Raw genomic sequence first — 23937 nt, 5'->3', positions numbered from 1 at the left:
ATTCACAAAAAATTTGGTGTTGTGATTTTTTTAAGCACGAAACTTATTTTTCCTGAATTTTGTGTGGATACTGCAATTTTGTAGGCATTTACAGACCATAGAACCATATTTCGGGAAGAAATTTGTATGGGGGCTAGGAGAATTCATAGACCGATTCCTATAATTTTTACCATGGTTAGTCATTTTAACATAAAAATAACGTGTGTAAAATTTGATGGTATTATCTGCAATATATTTGCACAAATAACAAAAACTATTTTAAAATTATCATGTTTTTTTTAGGTTGTCTCACATTTTGGTTCATAACTCTGGTTCCATTGAACCGATTTTGCTGATTTTCAATACCAAACTGCTTAGGAGAACAATAAACATTTTTCTTGCAAGTTTACCAATTTTGTTTGTCTATTTTGGACGTGAGCGTGTTTTACACAGACAGACAGACGGACATATCTCAATCGACTTAGAATTTCATAAGGATCAATAATATAGATACTTTGCTGGGTCTCAGATGAATATTTCTCAATGTTACACACGGAATGACAAACTTATATATACCCTCATTCACCACTTATGGTGGTGGAGGGTATAAAAATAAAATGTTTTTGGAGTAAGCATTAATAGAGATTAACACTACAGTTTGTATACAATCCGGATTATACAATGTAGAGAAAACTGATGTCCGGATTATCAAGGTTTTACTGTAATTGGATTACTTTTTGATTGATTTTGATTATTTTGCATTAATCGCCAGTAATCCAAATTATTTTTTGATTACTTGTAATCGTAATCAATTACAGAATTATGATTATGTACGATTCTTTTTTAAAAGTAATATAATGAATTTCTAATTGCAATCGAAATTTATCAGCTATGGTTTTCAATATCGTAAAAGCATAATTTTTTCCTCAATAATATTAAAGTTTAATACAGTAAAATCTTGAAATCCGGATTGGTTAATCCGGATTATTCGGTAATCCGGACGTCAGTTTTCATTATATTGTGTACTCTATAATCCGGATTGATTGCATCTTTATAACATTATAATCCGGATTTCATACAAACTTTGGAAAAAAGTTTGAACAATTCTCGACAAACAACATTGAATGACTATTTTACCAAGCAAAATAAATAGCTTTAATATTTTTATTGTTATTTTCTTGACGTGTAGAATTGAAATATGTTAATATGTACTTTTTTATAAAATGTACTTATTAGGGTATTCGAATTATTCGATTTTTCTCTTGTTCGAATAAAACGAATAATTCGAATAAGAGATTTTAACTTGTTCGAATAATTCGATCACACGTTTGAAATTAATCGAATTATTCGAATAATTTAAATTTTTTTTAAAAAAGTATAGAATGAATTTTCGATGTCGGTATTTTAATATTTTATTGTTAAGGAAAAACAAAAAATAACGTTAAAGTTAACAATTCTAGTATTGATAATGTTAAAAAACATTCGAAAACAAAGTCCATTATTAAATTTTCAACAAAAATATTCTGATCAGATTAACTCCCGAACAATCTTCAAAACAATTGACTAGCAAATACTTTAGCTTCCGTTTTGGAGCTATGCTTTAAAAAAAATTGAGCTAGTTGGACATGATCCTGAATTCAAATACAATATAAACGTACTAAAAAATTTTTTATGTCGTTCGTTAATTCGGGTTTTAAATTGAGTAACTAATTCTTTAGTAAATAAATTATCCCCTATTTCTATTTTTTTGGTTCTTAATTTTCCATTTTAATTCACATACAAATGTCAAAGTAAAATTGCAGTGAATGTCACTTAAAATCGTACACCATCGTAGTCAAATTTTATTCATTAGTTTTAGAAAGTTGATGTTTTGGAAATATTTTAAAATGCTATTTTTATATTGTGTGTGCTATTACCTATCAGAAAATTGGGTATAATTTTAATTGCCCTTATCCACAAATAAAAAAATTGGGTAAGACTGTCAGTGTCCAGAATATCAACGCTTCATTTAAAATCGTAAAGGCACTAAAAAATAGCAAATTATACCCTATAAAGTATTAGGATTAATTAATATTAACATTTTTTTTAATTTTTAAAGTTTTAATTATAATTTAATATAATTGTACGAATTTAAGTGAAATATGAATTTTGTGATGTTCTTTAATTTTCATCAATATTTTTTTAACGAATTGAGGTTTTGTTAACTTTTTTGTTGAAATACAAATTTTTCTGTTCCAATTAATCAAATGACTTTTAATTTTTTATATAATCACCTATTATTATTGCCTGTATAATTTCATAATATTTAAAAAAAAAATATGTTGTACGATTTTGAGTGACACTCACTGTACATATTTTTTCGAACATTCAAGAAATATATTTAGTGAGTATAATAACTGATATATTTAATTTACATGTAATTTTCGGATGAGAACATGATAATAGACGAAACTGGAGATACTTCTGAAACGAGTTTTTATCAGAACTTATCGAAATTATTAAAAGTATTTAAAATCTAAAAAGTCTAAAAAGGAGTCCATTGGAATAATGGAGGATTTCATATGCTTAGAAAAAACTAAAAAAATAACTGACAATTGGATATTCTTTATCACGTCTTACTTTCGATTTCTCCAACATCTACAATCAGCGAGAGAGTTTTTTCCAAGTCAAATTTTATTAAAACTAAAGAAAATTATTTACTTTTTGGTTGAATTGTTATATTTTGTATATTTTTTATGTTTTTGATCTTTTTATTAATAAAATACTTCAATAAGTACACAAAATTCGTGATTTAGTTTCAGTTTAACATTTAAATAGAAATTATTCGGTTAATCGAATAATTTAAAATTAACCGATTATTAACCGATTAAATCTAAACCCCGATTAATTATTTGCTCGATTAACCGATTAAACCAGAAACCCGATTAATTGAATACCCTAGGAATTACATAATAAAGGGAATCTGTTCAAAGTTTGATATCATTGTCAGAGAACGTCGCTAATTTGAAGTCAGGCTGCATGATCGACGCATTTACAAATACGCAAAAAGTTTATTACCATGTTTGAACGATGTTCAAAATCATGTACAAGACGAACTCCATGCTTTTCTTGCAACAAAACATTAATTTGCAATATTTGTGTTTATCATTCGATTTATTAAATATTTTGCAACACTTACGTGCGCGGTTAATAACATCACTTATATACATGTATTTTAAGATTATGGCCTTCATATATTTAAATGTAATCATTATAAATGTCATCCTCAATATCACTTTCGACGACCGTTTCAAAAACACATTTTCCATCACATTCAACTCCACTTTAATTTAAGTTAATATTTTGATTATTAATTGCGATTCTTCTAATATTTCGCCAGCTAAATAACAAATATTTTATTCCGTACCTTTTATTTTCTTTTCAAGTCCTAAGTTAAAATTTTTGAAAGATTTGTTTTTAGAATTGTAACTTCTTGCAGTAATATTTATATATTTATAGAAGGAGCTATCGGAACACTCATCTACAGTGATCGAAAGTCCCTTTGTCTTTAGTTATTTGTCGCAATTTAAGCAATTTAATAAATTTTAATATATGTACATACAGTGGTGGCCACGAATTTAAGACAAAAATTGTTTGCTAAATTCCACGTGATTGTCAATTATTTTTTTCAAATGTTTCCACACATATGTATGCATGAGGACTGTTTTAACACACAAGTGTGTTTTATTCGACTGTGTCAATTCATACATATTCACCACGAATACATAAAATTTTTCTACAGCTTGACCAAAAAAAATATTTTTTAAATAAACACATTTTCTCACATTTATATCATTATATTTTTATTATTATAAAATATTCGGACCAAATTTCGTATTTTTAGTTCCATTAGTTTCGGTCATGTCATGTTATTAACAGCGGATGTTCGCTGAGGTGGGTCAACGTATTTCCACATATCTTTGTCCATATATGTTTTACCGATTTTTCCAAACATTTTTCAGAAACTAGAAACATTAATAATAAATTTCATACCCTTAGAGGTCCTTTTATTTTGACTCTATCGCACATAAAATTCAGTTGATGAAAAAAATTCAAGAATTTGTCTTAAATTGGTGGCCACCACTGTATATGAACATTTATTCGTTTTATTCGATTATTCTACATTAAATTGTTCGAATTATTCGTTATTCGAAAAAGGCCATTTTTAAATTGTTCGAATAATTATTCGTAAGAAATTATTCGATTAATCGAACGATCATTAGTCGATTGAATACCCTAGTACATATGTACATACTATAAATGTTCCTTTTAAATGTAATCATTTATTTAAATGATACATAAAGCATTTTTAATACAAGAACAATATTTAAAAAATTTATTCGGTAGTCCGGATAATTTGATATTCCGGATTAGGGTCTGCAATCAATTATCCGGATTATCCAGGATTAACTGTATTTGTTTTTGAACTGGACTTTAGAAAGTAGTTATTTTTCTAACTGCCACTAAGTGTCCTTTTGTAATTCGGAGTTTATTCTTTGAAAACTATGTAGGGTCAATTTCATATAAATCTCGATACTAATACAACTACATACATACATATACATATGTAAAACACACATTCATACATACATAAAGAAGTCGTACATTAAGGAAACAATTAATGTCTCCATTTTTAAAACTAATCAATCGTGTTTACAACCACCAATCGAATAGCTACCGAAGTAGCTGAAGGCTTTTTATTTCTACGAGCCGTTATAATTATAACTGTTGGCAGCAACTCAATTTTCAGTCATTGCTTCAACCGAAGAAACGAAATACAGTATGTGTGGATATACATTTGTAAATAAAATAATTTTTAAATTAAAAAAAAAAATCGACAACATGTACGAGTATGTATGTATGTATTTATATGCATATAACAAACAACTCAGATTCAAAAAAATATTAATAAACTAAACCCAAAAAATTAAGCAACAATACATAGAAAAATATGTGTAGAAATGTTGGTCGTGCAAAAATAAGGCGAGCGAGCACATGTTGTTTGTTGTTTAAGTACCGTACCCTCGAAGAGTTGCTTTTATAATTTACGCGCTGCGAAACCTCCGTGAGATCGAATCTCGTCGTCGCTTGCCGCTCTTTTGTACGTACTATTTGATTATTATTTACCTTCAGCTAGGCCAACAACGATGGGTTGTTTTTTGCTTGTGTTTTTTTTTTATTTATTTTGTTTTGTTGTTCTTTCGTATTTTGTTCCTTTTCTATTGTTGTTGTTTGTACAAGTTTGTATTAATGTGCTGCTCATGTTGTTCTTTCTGTCGTTGGTGTTAGATGCCAAACATTTTCAGTCAATGTTTAGTTCTTGCTGAGCTATCAACGATGTTTTATCTTAGAAATTGTCAATTCTTAAACACACATTGCTAATTATGTATGTATAATATATGAAATGTCAGTTTAAAATCGTATTCGAAGTTCGCAAAAAAATAAAACAATCCTAGTAATTTGAAGTTTTTTATGTGTTTTGTGCTGTTAAAACATACATTGCACATTTGTATTTTATTATACATCAAAATCAAATCGAACAAAATTTATGTTAAGTGACAAAAAAGGAAATAAAAGAAAATCTATTTAATAAGTATAACAAATATAAAAAAAATTAATATATCATATTATTGTTAAAAATTGAAAATCGGTGAACAAATAATGGACATTGCCATAAAATAGACATACGCCCAATTTGATCATGACACTTGCGTTTGTGGATATGGCAACAGTTATTGATGCACAGGTAATAAATGAAAATAAACAATTAAGTATGTATTAATTATTGTATTTTGATTTAGTTTGAATTAGTTTGAAAACTCAATTATCGAAAATTAGTCTTCAATTTAGTTAAAATCGGTTAAGGGAACAAATTTATTTATATATCGGCGATGCCTATTTTCAGTGAACGTGGCTTTAAATATACACGCAGATATAAAATATGGTTGTGGTAGACATTGTAGAGATTGTAGTGCAAACATATTAGTATCATAAAATATCATATTATTATGAAATATAGTCGTAATATCATTGTTATACATGTTCTGAAGTAATCATATTATGATCCAAAACAATCATAATACTATAACACAAAGTAATCATCAGTAATTATCAGTGATACCAGCTAGGTATTGATAAAAACGCGCCGTGCAGTAACTAAAATATTGTTGAATTTAAATTAAAATAACAATTATATAGTATGAACCACAACAATATATTCTTATTAAGAACACATGCCGAACAATGTTTTTGCCTATATCTCAGATACTAAGTTCTGTACATGGTATAATGCAACTTATAAATAAATTGTTTAACCCTACATTTTAAAGAATCATTTTAAAAGTAGTACAAATAAATATCTTGATAATAGTTATTTATAACACAGAGCTTCGGATTAATTAATTAAATTTGAGCTTAATTCACTAAAATCTTAATTTGATATTAAAAAAAAATTTCAACCATTCATTCCATAAATTAATTCCCAAAATCTATTCTTTAGCTTCATTCAAAGGCTTTTTATTTGAATAGAATTTATTAATTTTGAATGATAACATTTTTGTAAATTGCAAAATGAATTGTAATAAATTTTAATTGAACAAACATTTAATCATTCAATACATTTTTAAAGCTATTTTGTAATTGATATATAAATTATAAATTAAAATCCCGGACAAACTGGATTTTACATAAAACAAATACTATTTTTTCTATTAAGGTGAATTTTTGTTTTAACTTTTTTTTACAAATTTTAAAAGTAGAGACAAGTATTAGAAATATTTATAAAATAAATTCAAATTTGAAACTAAATTTCCACCGATTTGATTTCTCTCAACTTTTTTCATTGAAGTATCGGCAAATTGCATATTTGTTATCTGGATTCTTGATGAGAAATACTCTTAAATGCGTTCAGTTGTGGTAAAATCATATGATTTCAAAAAACAAACTTAATTAATAGGATTTCAAATTGAAACGCGCCAATTTAGCTCGTTTTTTTCCAAAAAAGGGCTGATTGAAAAAATGCTACTTTTGATTATTGATGTTCGGCTGTGCCGAGTTTTTAATACCATCCACCTTAATAAAATTGAGATTAAACAAAGTCTTAAATAAACACCAGAATATCCATATTTTTGTTACCAATATTATTATTTATTTAAAGTCTATGAATAAAAACCTTCAGGCCAAGTATTAAGCTAAAAAAAAATTAATTAATGAATATTTCCTAACCAAATTAGCAAACGAAGGTAAAATAATAGATATGTATATTAGTGATTTTTAGTTAAATTTGAACTATTTTTTTTTTCATGCTAAATTTTTGGGGTACTTTAAAATTCTTAATAAATGCGAAATTAACCCTAGGCTCGCTTTTGTTGTGTCTTATTTCTGACTTTCTGGTTGAATTTTCCGTTTTGGTATATTCAGTGACTTGTAGCAAATTTTACGGATAATATTTTTGTGGAACATTTTAACCCCTTAAATCCTTTTTTTAATGGTGTTTTTTGCTCTTTTTTAAAAGGAGGACAAAAAAGACCTATGCCTTGAGGATTTAGAGGGTTAACATATTCTACAAAAAAGACCCATGCCTTGAGGATTTAGAGGGTTAACATATTCTACAAAAATGTTCTCCGTAACATTTTACTTAAATTTGCTGAACACATTTTGTACCTAAAATGTAAGGATCACATGATTTCTTATGCCGATTAACAATAGGAATGTGCCAGAGTTGGGAAATTTTAACACCCCCTCAAATATTTCGCCAGCTAAATAACAACTATTTTATTCCGTACCTTTTATTTTCATTGGTTCAAGTCCTAAGTTAAAAATTTTGAAAGATTTGTTTTTAGAATTGTAACTTCTTGCAGTAATATTTATAAATTTATAGAAGGAGCTATTGGAACACTCATCTACAGTGATCGAAAGTCCCTTTGTCTTTAGTTATTTGTCGAATTTCAGAAACAATACAATTTTTGTGAGTCATTCATTATTGCTTATTTAAATTTGAAATTATGAAAAATTTTAAGCAATTTAATAAATTTAAATATATATGAACATTTATTCGTTTTATTCGATTATTCGACATAAAATTGTTCGAATTATTCGTTATTCGAAAATAGCCATTTTTAAATTGTTCGAATAATTATTCGTAAGAAATTATTCGATTAATCGAACGATCATTAGTCGAATGAATACCCTAATGAAGACACTGTGCATCGATAACATTTAGATATAGATTTTCAAAACAAATCATAATTGTATTAAATAGTATATAAACTAATTTGCGGAATTTTACTTCGATAATTCGAAATTTAAACAAAATAGATTTTATGGTTTAGTTTAACCACAAGTTAGTGGTAATAAAATATTAAGATCTATAGTTAGTGCTAACTTTAAGTTATGTTTATATTGTTTGTAAGGATTTTCGGAAAATATATTTGTATATATTTGTGTCGAATTTCAGCTATACTTCACGTAATTTTCCATATTCCGGGAAGAATTTTGAATGGGAGCTAGGGGAAATCATGTACCGAATCTTTTCAACACATTTTGTGGTTTAATCATACGAATAACATATGATAAAGTAGCAACAAAAATTGTGAAAAATATATGATAAACGTTTTTGTGTAAATCTTGTTCATTTTGGTTAAGTATTGGACATTGGACGTGAAGTCCAAAATCTTCTACCACTACTTTTGAACCAAACGTATGGAAATATCGTTGACGAATATGAAATTCATATTGATACCAAGTAATTGAAAACTTGTTTGAACTTTGTATAATAAGTATAATCCGTTTTTTTAGGTTTTTCAAATTAGATAAAACAATAACTATCGCTTATTATTAATTTTCATATACATCAATTGGCGTCTTGAGTTAGGAACACACGATATATGAAATGTATATTAAAAATAGACGTTGGAGATTTACCGGATGCGAAAATTAAAGTGTTACATTTTTAGTTACAATCTGAACCTTGAAGTGTAAACAATCCCTAAAAGCTTGTAATCATAATTTGACCAATTGGCGATATTAATGTGAAAAACATTAACCGAACAACCTGAATTAATCAGATTATGTTATAACACCGAATAATTGATTACCCTACAATGTATATAATTTATATTTACAATGCATATTTACTAGCTTGTGGAGTGCTTCCCAAAATATGGCGCTGGCTCTATTGGGGCTAATGTCTTATTATTGAAAGGCAATGACAAACATTTCTCAATCAAAAATCGAGACAGAGACGCTTTAGTCCAATTGGACAATAATTTGTTCGTTTCAACTTAATAAATTTTCTTTTGATTGGTTTGTTTCCATTGTTGTTTCATTTGGAAATAAGATTACACCCGTTGCAAAGGTTTCAGAAAATGTTTACAATATGTATGTATGTTTGTTTGTATCAATAACAACATAATTTATTTGTCATTTTAAAAAAATGTCCAATTCTTTTATCAGAAAACTAAGAAAATTTTTCAATGAAACATTTTTGTATAATAATATAAATAGATTGTATATATTCAATAAGTGCACATCATCCACTAAATATTGGCAAAATTTCATTGTTTAATGGAATATTGTATTTATAAAATTAATTTTTTTTAGCAAGAATTGTGCTAAATTCCCAATTATTGATAAATTCACTGACATTTATTGGTGTTTTGTTTAGGCTTTGATATTTTTACAAATAAAGATTGAGTGTCTATAATTCTCATTCACTCTATAGTTTTATTAGTTTTTTCTAAAGCCTTTTGGGAAAAGGTTTCCTGATGATCTGGCCTAAGTAACCAATGAAATGCGCATAGGAACTAGCTTATCCCCCAACAATAAATGTCAGTGAATTTATCAATAAAGCAAGTTGTTTTATTTTTGTTTTTCTTTACAAACTTACAAACTACATTTCGAGTCGGGAAGAAACCAACCAATTGTAGTAGGGAATGTAAGAAAAGATAAAATATCTATTTATTGTTGGTGTTTTGTTTAAGCTTTGATATTTTTATTAATAAAGCCTGAATGTCTGTAATTCTCATTCACTCTATAGTTTTATTTGTATAATATCTATAGCTTTTCTAAAGCCTTTTGGGAAAAGGTTTTCCAGAGAAATGCGCATAGAAAGTAATCTATTTCCCATTTTAAATGTCTTCGAATGTTGGAACCATAGGTGACAACTATGGTTCCGTATGTGTGAAAAGAGAGTAATTGTTTCCATTTTCTTGCTCTCTCCTTCCGTTCTATGCGTTTATTCTATGGTTGGAACATATTTTCTTTTTTTTATATTTTTAATGGGTCCATTTAGGTGGTCCGAATTTGAACTAAATGGCCTTCGGATCAGCGGTTTGGGAACGATTGCATCACAAACAAATAAAAATAGTAAACAAACCAACACTTGATTTTAGAATATTTCTATGTTATTGTTAACGTTTTATTTAATTTACTTACGGCAATTCCTTCAAAAATAGAATACATATTTGTAAATTGTGTGTAGTCATTAGGGTGTTCAATCGATTAACCGTTAATCGGTTAACCGATTAATTTTGGACGGTTAACTGTTCGAATAATTCAAAATTGACGATTTTCAAATAACGAATAAACCGATTAATTTGTGTCGATTAACCGATTAACCGAAATGTATTCTTTTTTGCACTTTATATAGAAATATAGTTTTAAACACACAAATTTTATTTCTTAACTCGTAAACATTCCCTTCTAGCAATAGTTTTTTAAGTATAGTACGAAAACTGACTAAGGAATTTGGAAATGACCCTTATTTCTAGAATGTTCTATGATGATTTTTGTCCTAATGAGTCGGAGGACGATATGGTAATAGACGAAACTGAAGACATTACTGAAACGAGTCTTTTATCACAACTTAAAGAAAGTATTAAAGTATTTAAAATCTAAAAAAATCTATTTTATATGATTAGAAAAAACTAAAAAAATAACTGAGAAATTGGATATTCTTTATCATGCCTTACTTTCGATTTCTCCAACATCTACAATCAGTCAGATCAAGTTTTATTAAAACAAAAAAATCATTTAAATTACATTCTTTTTTTAAAAGATTATTTCAGAATATCTCCCTAAAATCCTAAAAAAATCACATGTTTATTTATTGTTTTGTTGAAATGTTATGTTTTGTTCGTTTTTTATGTTTTTGTTCTTTTTATTAACAAAATGCTTAATAAATACAAAAAATTTTTGTTTTGTTTTTCTTTTCAATTTAAAATTAAAATGGAAATTATTCGGTTAATCGAATAATTTAAATTTAACCGATTATTAACCGATTAAATCTAAACCTCGATTAATTATTTGCTCGATTAACCGATTAAATCAGAAACCCGATTAATTGAATACCCTAGTAGTCATGTTAAATGATCTGAAACATTTCAGTTATCATTTTTGATCATATTTGCATTTTTAGATTCGTATCTATTTTCCTTTTTACTTTGGGAAAAGTATTTTTGTGATTTATTCATACATACAATTTTATTTCCTAGGATATAAGATTAAGTTTATGAAAATCTAACAATTAATTATTAAGATACTAGCTGTCCCGACAAACGTTGTTCTGCCATAGCTCATACAAAGTTTGAAGACTCCACATATGCAATAATAAATTTTTACTTTGTATGAGAGGTGCCATGCCCATTGTTCCTATATTGGTCAATTGTGAATCTAAACCATTCAGGTACTCAAATACACACAACAAATTTCATCGAAATCGGCCCAGCCGTTAAGGAGAAGTTTAGTTACTAACACACGTACAGAAGAATTATATATATAAAGAGAAGATACCTGAAAATATTAATAAAGTTTTTTTTATTTTAACTCAAAATATTTCCATATTTTTTTTATACGTTTATTTATTCAAAATATATAAAGATTAAACTATAAATAAACAAATAGTAAATATAATTTATAATACACAGTCCCTTTCAATGTACAATGGGTACAATATATAATATGAGTTAATTTATTGTTTTTAACAAAAAAATCTTATGAGTAATATGTGTGTTTAACATATACATATTTATTTATAATTTTAATGCGAGAAAAAAGTCGAAAAAATCTCACTTTGGAATTAAGGGTCAAGGGTAGGGTTCCTAATTTCCCGGACTTTTTTCTTTCCCGGGAGGAAGTTAAAAAATCGTTTCATTCCCGGGAATTTTTTAACACTAAATTAAACCAAAAACCAGAAATTTTTTTCGAATAAAGTATAAAATAAATGTTGGTCCAGCCTAGGGCTTCTTATTTTATTAGTGGCATTTTATCGGTATTGTCGTAGTCGTATTTTTAATCAGTATAAAATCCATAAATTCTTTGTCTAATTAAACAACTTAAGAATTTCTACTATGTTAAATCTATAAAACATGCGTAGATAGATAGAGACATTTTTCATATCTGATTGTAGATAAACAAATTTGAACCACTATTATTGTTATTACTTTCTCTAAATATGAATAATATTCATTGAATATCCGTAAAAGTTAGGCATCTAATGATTCCTTTAAGAGTATAAACTTTGAATTAGATTCATTCTTAATAACCAAATTTTTCTGCTGTGGCTTAAGTCAAAATAATAATTCCCGGGAAATTTTTCCCGCGTAGGGTTAAAATTTAAAGGTAATTGTTAGTTGAGCCACCAATATTTTTTCTTGTTTAGATCTGTTTTTATGTTTTTATCAGCTAGATAAATACTAGTATCTAGAGTAGTCCAATTTTCCGGTTTTTTTAAACCGGTTTTTACAACAGGACGGTTTTCGAGTTATTCGACAAACCGGTTTTTTTGTCTCGAATTATTCGACAAAATCGAATATTTATTAAAATTAATTTTTAGATTTTATGCGATTACTTTTAATAATTATATATTCCCCTTTTTAATTTTAAACAAATTTTAATACAAAAATGTTATACATATGGGGCATTTCACGTCAAGTGAACCAACTTTTGAAATCGATGTCTTCCGATCGCGATGAAATTTGCACCAATGTTAGTTCTATTTGATAGTAATTCGGACACCATTTTTCAACAAGATCGGTCAAGAACTCTCTGAGTTATAGGAGGTCAAAATTTAACATTTTGGCCAAACAGGTGTTTTTTTTTATCCATATAACTTATTACCTATTGTTCTTAGCAAAATGTGTCCCAAATAGTTTAGATAGCTATTTATGCAATCTTTCGAAAAAAAAAATTAAAAAAATTTAATAAAATATTTTTGATTTTTTTTTTTAAATCAAAAATATTTTTGACTTTTTTTTCAAAATGGGCCCTTTTTATTTTTTTTTTTATTTTTTTTAAGAAAGCTTAGGTCTTTTCCTAAGCGACCTATATGGTCGCTTAGTGGGATGCGAGTGGGATATCTATAAAAAAAATATTTTGTAACTCAAGATTTAAAATTTTTGAATTTTTTTGCAAAATCAAAAACTTTGTTGACTTTTTTTAAAAAAATGGACCCATTTTTTAATTTTTTTTTTTTGCTCAGAAGAAAGCTTATGTGTTTTCCTTTAACACCCTTTTTGTCGCTTAGTGGGATGCGAGTGGGATATCTATAAAAAAATGTTTTGTAACTCAAGACATACAATTTTTTACTTTTTTTTGAAAAATCAAAAACCTTTTTGACTTTTTTTTCCAAAATGGACTCTTTTTTTATTAATTTTTTTTTCTCAAAAGAAAGCTTAGGTCTTTTCCTTTAAAACCTTTTTGGTCGCTTAGTGGGATGCGAGTGGGATATCTATCAAAATAAATGTTTTGTAACTCAAGACAAAGGTTTTTAAATTTGCACTATTTTAATTTTTTTCATATTTGCGTGTAAACCTTAAAAATTAAACTTACGCAGAGAAACTAGACACATTAGCCTTTCCGATGGTATGTAACATACCCAACTAAAATTTCATAGCCTCGATACTGTAATACCCATAATATGTTAACCTCAGGAATAAATATCACTTTTTTTCTATGGAAATGTTGAATAATTTAATTTTGTTATTTATTTGTAATAATAATTAATTTAATATATAATAATAATAATAAAAAGATGAATAATTTAGTAAAATTTAATCTTAATCACAATAGATCAATTTATATAATAACTATTTTTACACTTAATTTATGAAAATAGTTATTTAATTTTATTTGACCTTTTAAATTTATTTTAATATAATAATTATTTATGCTTAAGGTCTTTTTTATAAAAATATTTAATTTTTATTTCAATATTTCGCTACATCAATGTGTAGCATCTTCAGGAAAAAAATTTTGTTTTTGTTATTTCAAAATATTTGTCATTTAAAAAAATATATGAAAATTTTAAACATACAAACAAAAAATATTAAAGTTAGTTTTTTAAATGAATATAACATAACAAACAAAAATATTGTATTTATAATTAGTTGTGTTATTTCTTATGTACTAGATGTCTGTAAATTTGAGCTACATTCTCGGTATCTGCTTTAAAGTTAATTCTTTGTGTTGTTGGTATATTAATTATTTGTAACATTTCTAACATATAACGACGTTTATAGTTATTTTCTGTATTTAATACTGATACATTTTCAAAGTTTGGATAGTGATTAAATTTTGCACAATGAGAAGATAAAGCAGTTTTTTGTGAATTATTGTCTCTGTATTTTTGGTAAGATTTATGTCCAGCTATTCTTGTTTTTAGTTTATTTTTCGTTGTACCTACATAATCTTTATTACAATTTTCTGTATCATTTCCGTTACAAGGTATTTTGTATACTATATTTGACCTATCCCACTTTTGCATTTTATCTTTTGTCCTACTGAATAATTTATTTAATGTGTTATACGTTCTATATGCCATTCTATATTTATTAGTATCGAATATTTTTGATTTTTCTAATCTTTCTGAAATTTCTGGTACAATAGAGAAAGAATGTGATTCAAAACTTCCATATTTAGATACCTTATTGATTAGGAAGAATAATAATTTAGTAATGGATTGGTATCAAAAACCTACGGCTTCTGGAAGAATCATTAACTACTACTCAAAACACAATAAACGAATCATTATAAATACAGCTAAAAATTTAATAAATAGAATATTAACGATAAGTGATAAGGAATTTCACAAAAAGAATAAAGAAAAGATTAAAAATATATTAAGTGACAATAATTTTCCAATTCAACTTATTAATAAATTAATAGGACAATACAAAGATAAAAATATAAATAATACAAGTAACATATTAGAGCCAAAAATTTACAAATCATTTACTTATGTACCAGAAATTTCAGAAAGATTAGAAAAATCAAAAATATTCGATACTAATAAATATAGAATGTATCAGTATTAAATACAGAAAATAACTATAAACGTCGTTATATGTTAGAAATGTTACAAATAATTAATATACCAACAACACAAAGAATTAACTTTAAAGCAGATACCGAGAATGTAGCTCAAATTTACAGACATCTAGTACATAAGAAATAACACAACTAATTATAAATACAATATTTTTGTTTGTTATGTTATATTCATTTAAAAAACTAACTTTAATATTTTTTGTTTGTATGTTTAAAATTTTCATATACTTTTTTAAATGACAAATATTTTGAAATAACAAAAACAAAATTTTTTTCCTGAAGATGCTACACATTGATGTAGCGAAATATTGAAATAAAAATTAAATATTTTTATAAAAAAGACCTTAAGCATAAATAATTATTATATTAAAACTTAATTTATGAAGTTTTTAAATTTTCAAATATCCATACTTTTATCCTCCTTATTTGTCACCTTTATTAGCTGCTTTTTTTTTGTCAATAAAAAGTCATGGGTTCTCAAATTTAGCAATCCTCTACACAGTTCTTCCACAAAATCATCCACATTTAAAATTATGGTTTTCAGTGTGCATCTTTCAATACATTCTCGATCAAAAGAGTTGATTAAATTTTCTTTGATGGATGTGGTTTCCGGGCAATTCGAGCATTCACCTAAGTGGCAAGAAGTTGTAGCATTAGGGCACATAGTCAATTTAAGGCAATCGCGTTAATGGTGTAAATCTTCTGATGAATCATCTTTTAAGTAATTTAAGTTGATTTCCTTCAACATCAATTTAACATTTTCATGGTAAATACAAACACATACTGTGTGAGTTCCGCTGCTTCCTGTCAAAACGCAATGTTTTGGCCTCAGTTGTGTAAATTTTGTGAATCCAATTTTGACATCCTCGTATTCAGATTGAAATGTTGCGAATAATTCATTCAGGTTACAGAGAACCATTCTCTTCTGCATTTGAACTTTCTTGCCATCGATTCGTACAGACATCCAGTCTTTCATCCCTGGCATCAGGCGACTCATATCATCTCGCTGATAAAACTGAGTTATTAGAGATTTAGTATCGCACTCCAAAGTTTTTCCCTTCTTATTGTTTGGGAGTGTGAGAATCCCATGCTCAGCAACCAATTGTTTAGCAATTCTTGCTTTTCGTTGAGACGTTCCAAACTCAGTCATTGTTTTTGCAGAACTCCATGTTCTTGGAGCAAGCGTGAGAAGTTGAATTCTTTCAGCTTCACTCTGTGACGTTTTGTATTTCTCTTTTATTTGTTCAAGAACTTCTACTGCATCCTTATGGTATTGGTTTCGACACTCATTCGTTGAATTTGAAAAGTTAGAATAACCATCATCATCAACAGTTCTGTCTTCATTCTCGGAATTACTTTTGTCTTCATCTGGAATAACTTCAACGCAAGGCTCATTACTATTCAAATTCGGTAATTCGTTCAACTTTCCGAGCTCTTTCCTGCATGATCCACAAATTTTCAATCGTTTTGACAGCGTAGGGAATTTTTTTAATAAGCCGTCGGAAATATTTCGCATATCTGATGATCTGTGCTTCATTTTGTTAAAGGGATTAAAAAAAAAGACGAATAAATTTCATTTTCAACCTTAGCCTTTTTAGAAGTCGTAGACATTTTGAATTTTGTAAGTATTTATGTAAATAACACACGTCTTAACTTTAACGCTGTTTCTAAAAAACTGATTTCCGTATGTCTTCAGAATGACAATAAATAGTTTTTTAAGATCATATAGGTAGTACGTTTTAATGAATGAGTCTAAAATCTTTTATTAGGGTCAAGAAGGGCCAAAACCAAATGTTACAAATAATAATAAAAATAAACCACCATATAAATAACCTAACTGTCAACTTCTACCTCTCCACCCACTTCTTAAAGTCAAATGTCATAAAATAGCAAAAAATATTCAGATGGCTTTTTAATGTCACCTGTAATAAATTCGCTTTGTTGTACCATATGCAGTAACACTTTTTAATTGACTTTTTGGTCAGAACTAAATGAGAGTTCATCAAACTGACTCGCAAAATTTAGAAGCTCAGTTTAACATTAAAAGAAGTTCAAAATCTATATAAAAGATCTTATATTGCAACAACGAGCGACATAAAAACAAGATTTTAATTACTTGGAAAAATTTTCAAAAATATCGAATTAAATCTTTTATACAATGCAATTTTAACAGTTAGTCCATGTTTCTTCTTTAATAAAAAATATTATTATATAAAATATCTATTAATATTCTATTAATATTATAATAATATACATCCTTTCTTTTGTTTTGATAAAAATAATAATTTAATATACCTCAATTCTTAAATTGACAAAAAAGACTAAAAACCGGTTATTCGAACCGGTTTTTGATAGAAAAAACCGAAAACCGGTTTTTAAAAATTAAGCTTTTTCGAATTATTCGAAAACCGGTTTTTAGAATATGTCGAATATTTGACAACTCTACTAGTATCGAATCTACTGTTTGAATTAGTTAATTGATTGCTTATTATCCACTTATTATTGGCTCTTCTATAGATATGATAAATTATAGGTATGCCTGATTCGTTTTGGATATATCCATTTTTATCTAGAAAAAGGAAAGTTTCTAGAGGAACAAAACCTTTATGTAAAATTTAAGCAATGTATTCCTCATTAACGTAATAAGGGGCTAATATCAAATTGTTTTCGTAGCAAATTATTAGTTTTATGAATGCGCTTTCTAATTAGATAAATTATAAAATTGTCGATTCTACTAATTTTTGCTTCGTTATATAATCTTTTGTTTGAAATAAATTTTTTATAATTGATTTTTGAAGATCTGTACAAGGAGGTACAACTTCTAAGGCATTTTCTTTCAAATACTCTCAACTGTTCCATATAAGATGTAGATATGTTGAACCAAATTTGGCAGCCATGGGTCCAATTAATGATTGATACATAATTATCTTGACTCTTGAGTTAAGAAATTTAGAAAAAAATTGTTTTTTATACATGAAAAAAGCATTTCTGGCTTTTTTTTATTGAGTTTTAATGTGGTCATTAAAATATAAGAATTTATCTAAGTGAATGCCCAGATACTTTACTACTGGTTTGTTAGGGATAATCACATTATTAATAGATTTTACATTAAAGAATTTCAATTTACGTTTTATGTTGTTGTTGCATTTGCCAACAGGTGTACGAAAAAGTATGGTTTCACATTTGCCTATGTTGGTTTTCATTTGCCAATCTTTTGTATATTTCTCAATAACATAAAAATACTTTTGCAATTTATCATTAATTTCTTCAATTTTGTCATCCGAGTGATATACATATTATAATATCGTCAGCGAAACCAATAATATTGTCTATTTTATTTATCATTTCACTAATGAATAAATTAAAAAGAATTGGCGCATTAACAGTGCCCTATTGTAGTCCATTGACAATAATGAACTCCTTTGTCAAAATATTACAAAAAAAGTGTAAATGATCTCGAGATGCCATCAAATAAATTTGTGTATATGTTATGATTATAATTTCAAAAACGATTTGAAAATGGAAGATACCTTTAAGAGCAATCCATCATAATATTACGATTTTATGTTTATTGAATCTAGGGTACATGAGACAAATGTTGGCAAAATTTTCAAGAAACTTTAAACCGTTTTCTCCCTTCTTTTTTTAAATTTATTTATTGTATCTTCATTACTTAATGAACTAACAATAAGTATTTTAAATCTCATATCTAAGCAATAACTATTATTTAATTGGTTCAGCCAGTGCCGGACGAAAAATTGTTTATTCATTGTAGCTTTGCTTAAATTTCTATTAAACATTTTTTATAAACATAATCTTAATTTTTGCTTTAGGAACGTTTGACAAGCCATGGAAGTCTGGGACTATCAAGCAATAGTCCAGCGTACACAACACATACAGGTAGTCATGCTAGTAGGGGTGGACCCACGGCCGGCCATAGTGGACATGGTGGAACTCATAGTTCTGCTGCAACGATGCATCATCAGTCATTACAGTCCGATTTCCAGCCTCCTTATTTTCCACCTCCCTTTCATCACTCTACACAAAGTCCTCCTCAACAACAGGTAATTAATGTAACCATGTAGAATTTTAGCCTGCAATATAAAACAACATTTGAAAATTCAAACTAAAAATTATACTAATATTGATTAGATACCTGCGTACTTACAGAACCACGGTGCTTTAGAGTATCTAGGAACGGATCCGTACGGACAACCTTTACCAACCTTGCATCACACACCCCTGCATCATTACAATCAATTAGCTGGATTGAGAAGTACTCAAGATCAATTAGGAATTCATCGATCTCATAGAGAAGCAGAACTTCAAGGTCACGTGGTAAGTATTTAAACATTTGTATGTATATGAAAGTATTTCATAGAATATATATATATACTAATATATATATATATATATATATATATATATATATATATATATATATATATATATATATATATATATATATATATTTATCCCCTCCTGGGGTTGTGGAATTTCTGGATCCTTATAGATAGCGGAGTCGATTAAGCCATGTCCGTCTGTCTGTCTGTCTGTCTGTCTGTCTGTTGAAATCAGTTTTCTGAAGACCCCATTTATCTTCGGGATCCAAATCTTCAATAATTCTGTCAGACATGCTTTCGAGAATTGTGCTATTTAAAATCAGCAAAATCGGTCCACAAATGGCTGAGATATGAGGAAAAAACCAAGACAACCTCGATTTTTGACCTATTTTTTACCTATATCTGGATTACTAAGACATTAATATAGACAATATGGATATCTAATGATAGATATTTCAAAGACATTTGCAACGACGTATATAAGACCATAGTAAGTTGGACCTACAATGGGTCAAAATCGGTAAAAAAAATTTTAACCCGAATTTTTTTTGCAAAAAAAAAAAAATTTTTTTTAAATATTAAAAAAAAAAATTTTAAATTTAAAAAAAAAAATTTAAAAAACCAATCGAAAATTTTTTTTTTCCAAAAAATTAAAAAAAACAGCTGGAAAAAAAATTAAATTTTGTTTACCTAAAAATATTTAAAATTTTAAAGTATAATTTGGTGAAGGGTATATAAGATTCGGCACAGCCGAATATAGCACTCTTACTTGTTTTTTTTTGTTTGATTTTTAAATTAACATTCAGTACAAAAACCAACTATGTACAATAAGGGAACCATTTTTCCTTCTTGGTTGTAGAGAGTCAGTTTCTTTGGTTATGAAAAAGGCTATTAGTTAATAAATTTATTTTATTTCAACATATTAAGGTTTGAATAATACAAGGAAACTAATAAGCTAACTACTTTTTAAGTTGAATTCACGTTAAACAAAATAATAAAATTAATAAAACATATAGATTTTTTACCAGACCTCGGCAAAAGTCACTCACCTTTATTCTTACTTTTAAAACATTTTCAACATCTACTAAAGTAGACTTTTGGAAGTTTATGTTAATACTAAAAATTTCGCTATTTAAAATGGTCCTCGGTAGATTAAATGTTTGACGTCGTGAAAAGATAATTGAGTTTGAAATTTTGCTGAAAACTATTCGAAAAAATTTTGTAATCTAAGGCCCTAATTGCCTAAACCACGATGCACACAAAATCGGTAGCTCGTAAAGACGGTGCTGAGATGCTTCTGAGTTGATATGTATTTACATGGACTCATACTTCGAAAGGGGGTTAGTGGGCGGCTCCTAAAGTTGCTCATCTCGGGCCTTTTTTTAAAAAAGTAACCAAAAATGTTGTTCTAATCACGGTAAATATGAAAAAAAACTAAATTTTTGAAACATACATATTTCGCCCGTTTTAGCAATTTCGGTATTTATGTGCAGAAAATGAGAAAAGTTATTAAGCCATTGATTAAAAGATATTTCGATCTATATAAGTTCCAAATTTGATTACAATTCGTTCGAATTTTAAATTTTTCTTCACGAAAAATAACTAAATCATGAAATTTTAAGTTTTTATGGTAAATGATATTATAAATATTGATTGGATAAATTTTTTCTTTCAAATGTTCCTCTAGTCCTAATAATATCATATACATACATACTTGTACATAATGCTTATATTTACCCTTCAAGAGATCCTCAAACCATGAATTATAGTTCCGTATAAAACATAATATGTATGCACGGAATGATTTGTGATTGAAAATTTTCAATTACTTGTGATTTTGTTCGCACACACCCCCATTAACAAATAACAAGACGTCGAACACGAACAAATCATACTCACAAATCAACCGTGTGTGGCCAGTTTTATTGAAATAAACATACAAAATAAATATACGCATTTTTACAAAATTGTGTCCAATTTATTTCTTATACTTATTGAGTTGTACGCATTTTAAAATTCAAATTTAAAAGTTTCATCATATCTTGGCCCAGTTTTTTTATTATATTGGACACAATTTCACAAATTTTTTTACCTGTAGTTAAACAATATTTTTTACAAGTCCAAAAAATATTTTTTGAGTGGCTATACCTTCTGATACCAAATGTGAAATTGGAAACAAATATACAATTTTGCAAATCCTGCAATTCCAAAAAAAAACAAACAAAATATCCCAACTATGATTTTTTTGGAATTTCGGTCACAAAGTCCATATTTGGTCCGGCGCTGGAAAAATAATAATATGAATGATTTGGAATACATTATTATACCCTTCACCTTCGTGAGAAGGGTATATATAAGTTTGTCATTCCGTTTGTAATTTCTACATTTTTCATTTCCGACCCTATAAAGTATATATTCTGGATCCTTATAGATAGCGGAGTCGATTAAGCCATGTCCGTCTGTCTGTCTGTCTGTCTGTTGAAATCAGTTTTCTGAAGACCCCAGATATCTTCGGGATCCAAATCTTCAATAATTCTGTCAGACATGCTTTCGAGAATTTTGCTATTTAAAATCAGCAAAATCGGTCCACAAATGGCTGAGATATGAGGGAAAAACCAAGACAACCTCTATTTTTGACCTATTTTTTTACCTATATCTGGATTACTAAGACATTAATATAGACAATATGGATATCTAATGATAGATATTTCAAAGACATTTGCAACGACGTATATAAGACCATAGTAAGTTGGACCTACAATGGGTCAAAAATTTTTTTTAAATTTAAAAAAAAAAAAATTTTAAAATTAAAAAAAAAAAAAATTTTAAAATTTAAAAAAAAAAAAAATTTAAATAACAATCGAAAAAATTTTTTTTCCAAAAATTCAAAAAACAACTGGAAAAAAATTAAATTTTGTTTACCTAAAAATATTTAAAATTTTGAAGTATAATTTGGTGAAGGGTATATAAGATTCGGCACAGCCGAATATAGCACTCTTACTTGTTGTATATAAAATTGTTGCTCGTTTTGAAAACACAGCTTTGGGATTTTAGAACACTTAACCTAAATTAAAAACTTCTATAAAAAACAGGTTAAATTCGGAGGGGCCTAGAGAAACCCATATTAGAATATTTGAGACGTTTTGTATTTTATACATTTCAAAAAATTTTTTTAGGAAGCAAAGAGTAATAGCAGTTTTTCAGCAAAATAAAGATCTAAAAATTAACATTTTCTCAATTTTCAGATTCAAAACCGATATTTCTAACTCGAAATATTGTTTTGAAACTCTTTTCATGTGATTTTCTTATTTATTGTTTAACTAACACAAACATTTTTAATATAATCGGTTATGTATTGTGAAAAAATAAATGAAAAAACTGGGCCAAGGTATGATGCAATTTTAATTTATTCTTAAAGCAAGGGCTTTAAGAATAGAAAAACACTTGTATGAATGTTTGCCCATCATTGCTATAGACTAGGGTATTCAATTAATCTGGTTTGTGGTTTAATCGGTTAACTGAGCAAATAATTAATCGGGGTTTAGATTTAATCGGTTAATTTAAAATTATCCGTTTAACCGAATAATTTATTTTTTAAGTGAAAACAAAACCACGAATTTTTTGTACTTATTTAAGTACATATTTTATTAATAAAAAAAAAACAAAAACATAAAAAAACAAGACATAACAATTCAACCAAAAAATATATAATTTTCTTTAAGGTAGGGTCAGACTACGCAAATTATTTGACACAAGATGTTTCATGTGTTTGATCAAAACTACATCAAATAATTCATGGGTTGATTTTGTGTTCACACTGTACACATTTATTTGCCATATTTGTTTAATCAAACTACACCGAAATACTATCAAACACACAAAGGGGAAAATATATTTGACTTGTGGTCACATTTATGGTAATATTTGTTCTAAATAATTATTAAATAAAGCTGCAAAAAGACTTTAATTTCTTTCATCAATAAAGAAAACATATCTAGAAATTAAAATATTACTAGATTTTGCTTGACAATTAAAAGAATTGTGAAATTTCAGTACTTTTATTTAAATGTCAAATATTTTATGTTTCTAGTTTGAACACAAAATATTTTTGCACTGCAAACAAGAAAACAGCTGAATTTGGTCAAACATATTTATTTGCCAATATGAAAACATTCTTGTAATGTGACCAATGTGTGACCACAGCAAACATTTTCCTGCATTTTGGGTATTTTTTTATTTGATCTTGCAATTC

At 27.4% G+C, this 23937-nt stretch overlaps 1 protein-coding gene across 1 annotated transcript in view; it reads left to right on the top strand.

Annotated features, from left to right (window-relative positions):
- TfAP-2 (transcription factor AP-2) overlaps positions 1-23937 on the top strand; it is a 64957-nt gene that overhangs the window by 25010 nt on the left and 16010 nt on the right. Inside the window, exons 2-3 of the mRNA XM_065505980.1 lie at positions 19176-19406; positions 19513-19680. Of these exons, the coding sequence (XP_065362052.1) occupies positions 19176-19406; positions 19513-19680 (399 nt within the window). The remainder of the gene's footprint in view (positions 1-19175; positions 19407-19512; positions 19681-23937) is intronic.

Source organism: Calliphora vicina, chromosome 3, assembly GCF_958450345.1.
Source record: "Calliphora vicina chromosome 3, idCalVici1.1, whole genome shotgun sequence".
Classification (NCBI taxonomy): Eukaryota; Metazoa; Arthropoda; class Insecta; order Diptera; family Calliphoridae; genus Calliphora; species Calliphora vicina.
This window is presented reverse-complemented; position numbering and strand designations above follow the sequence as displayed.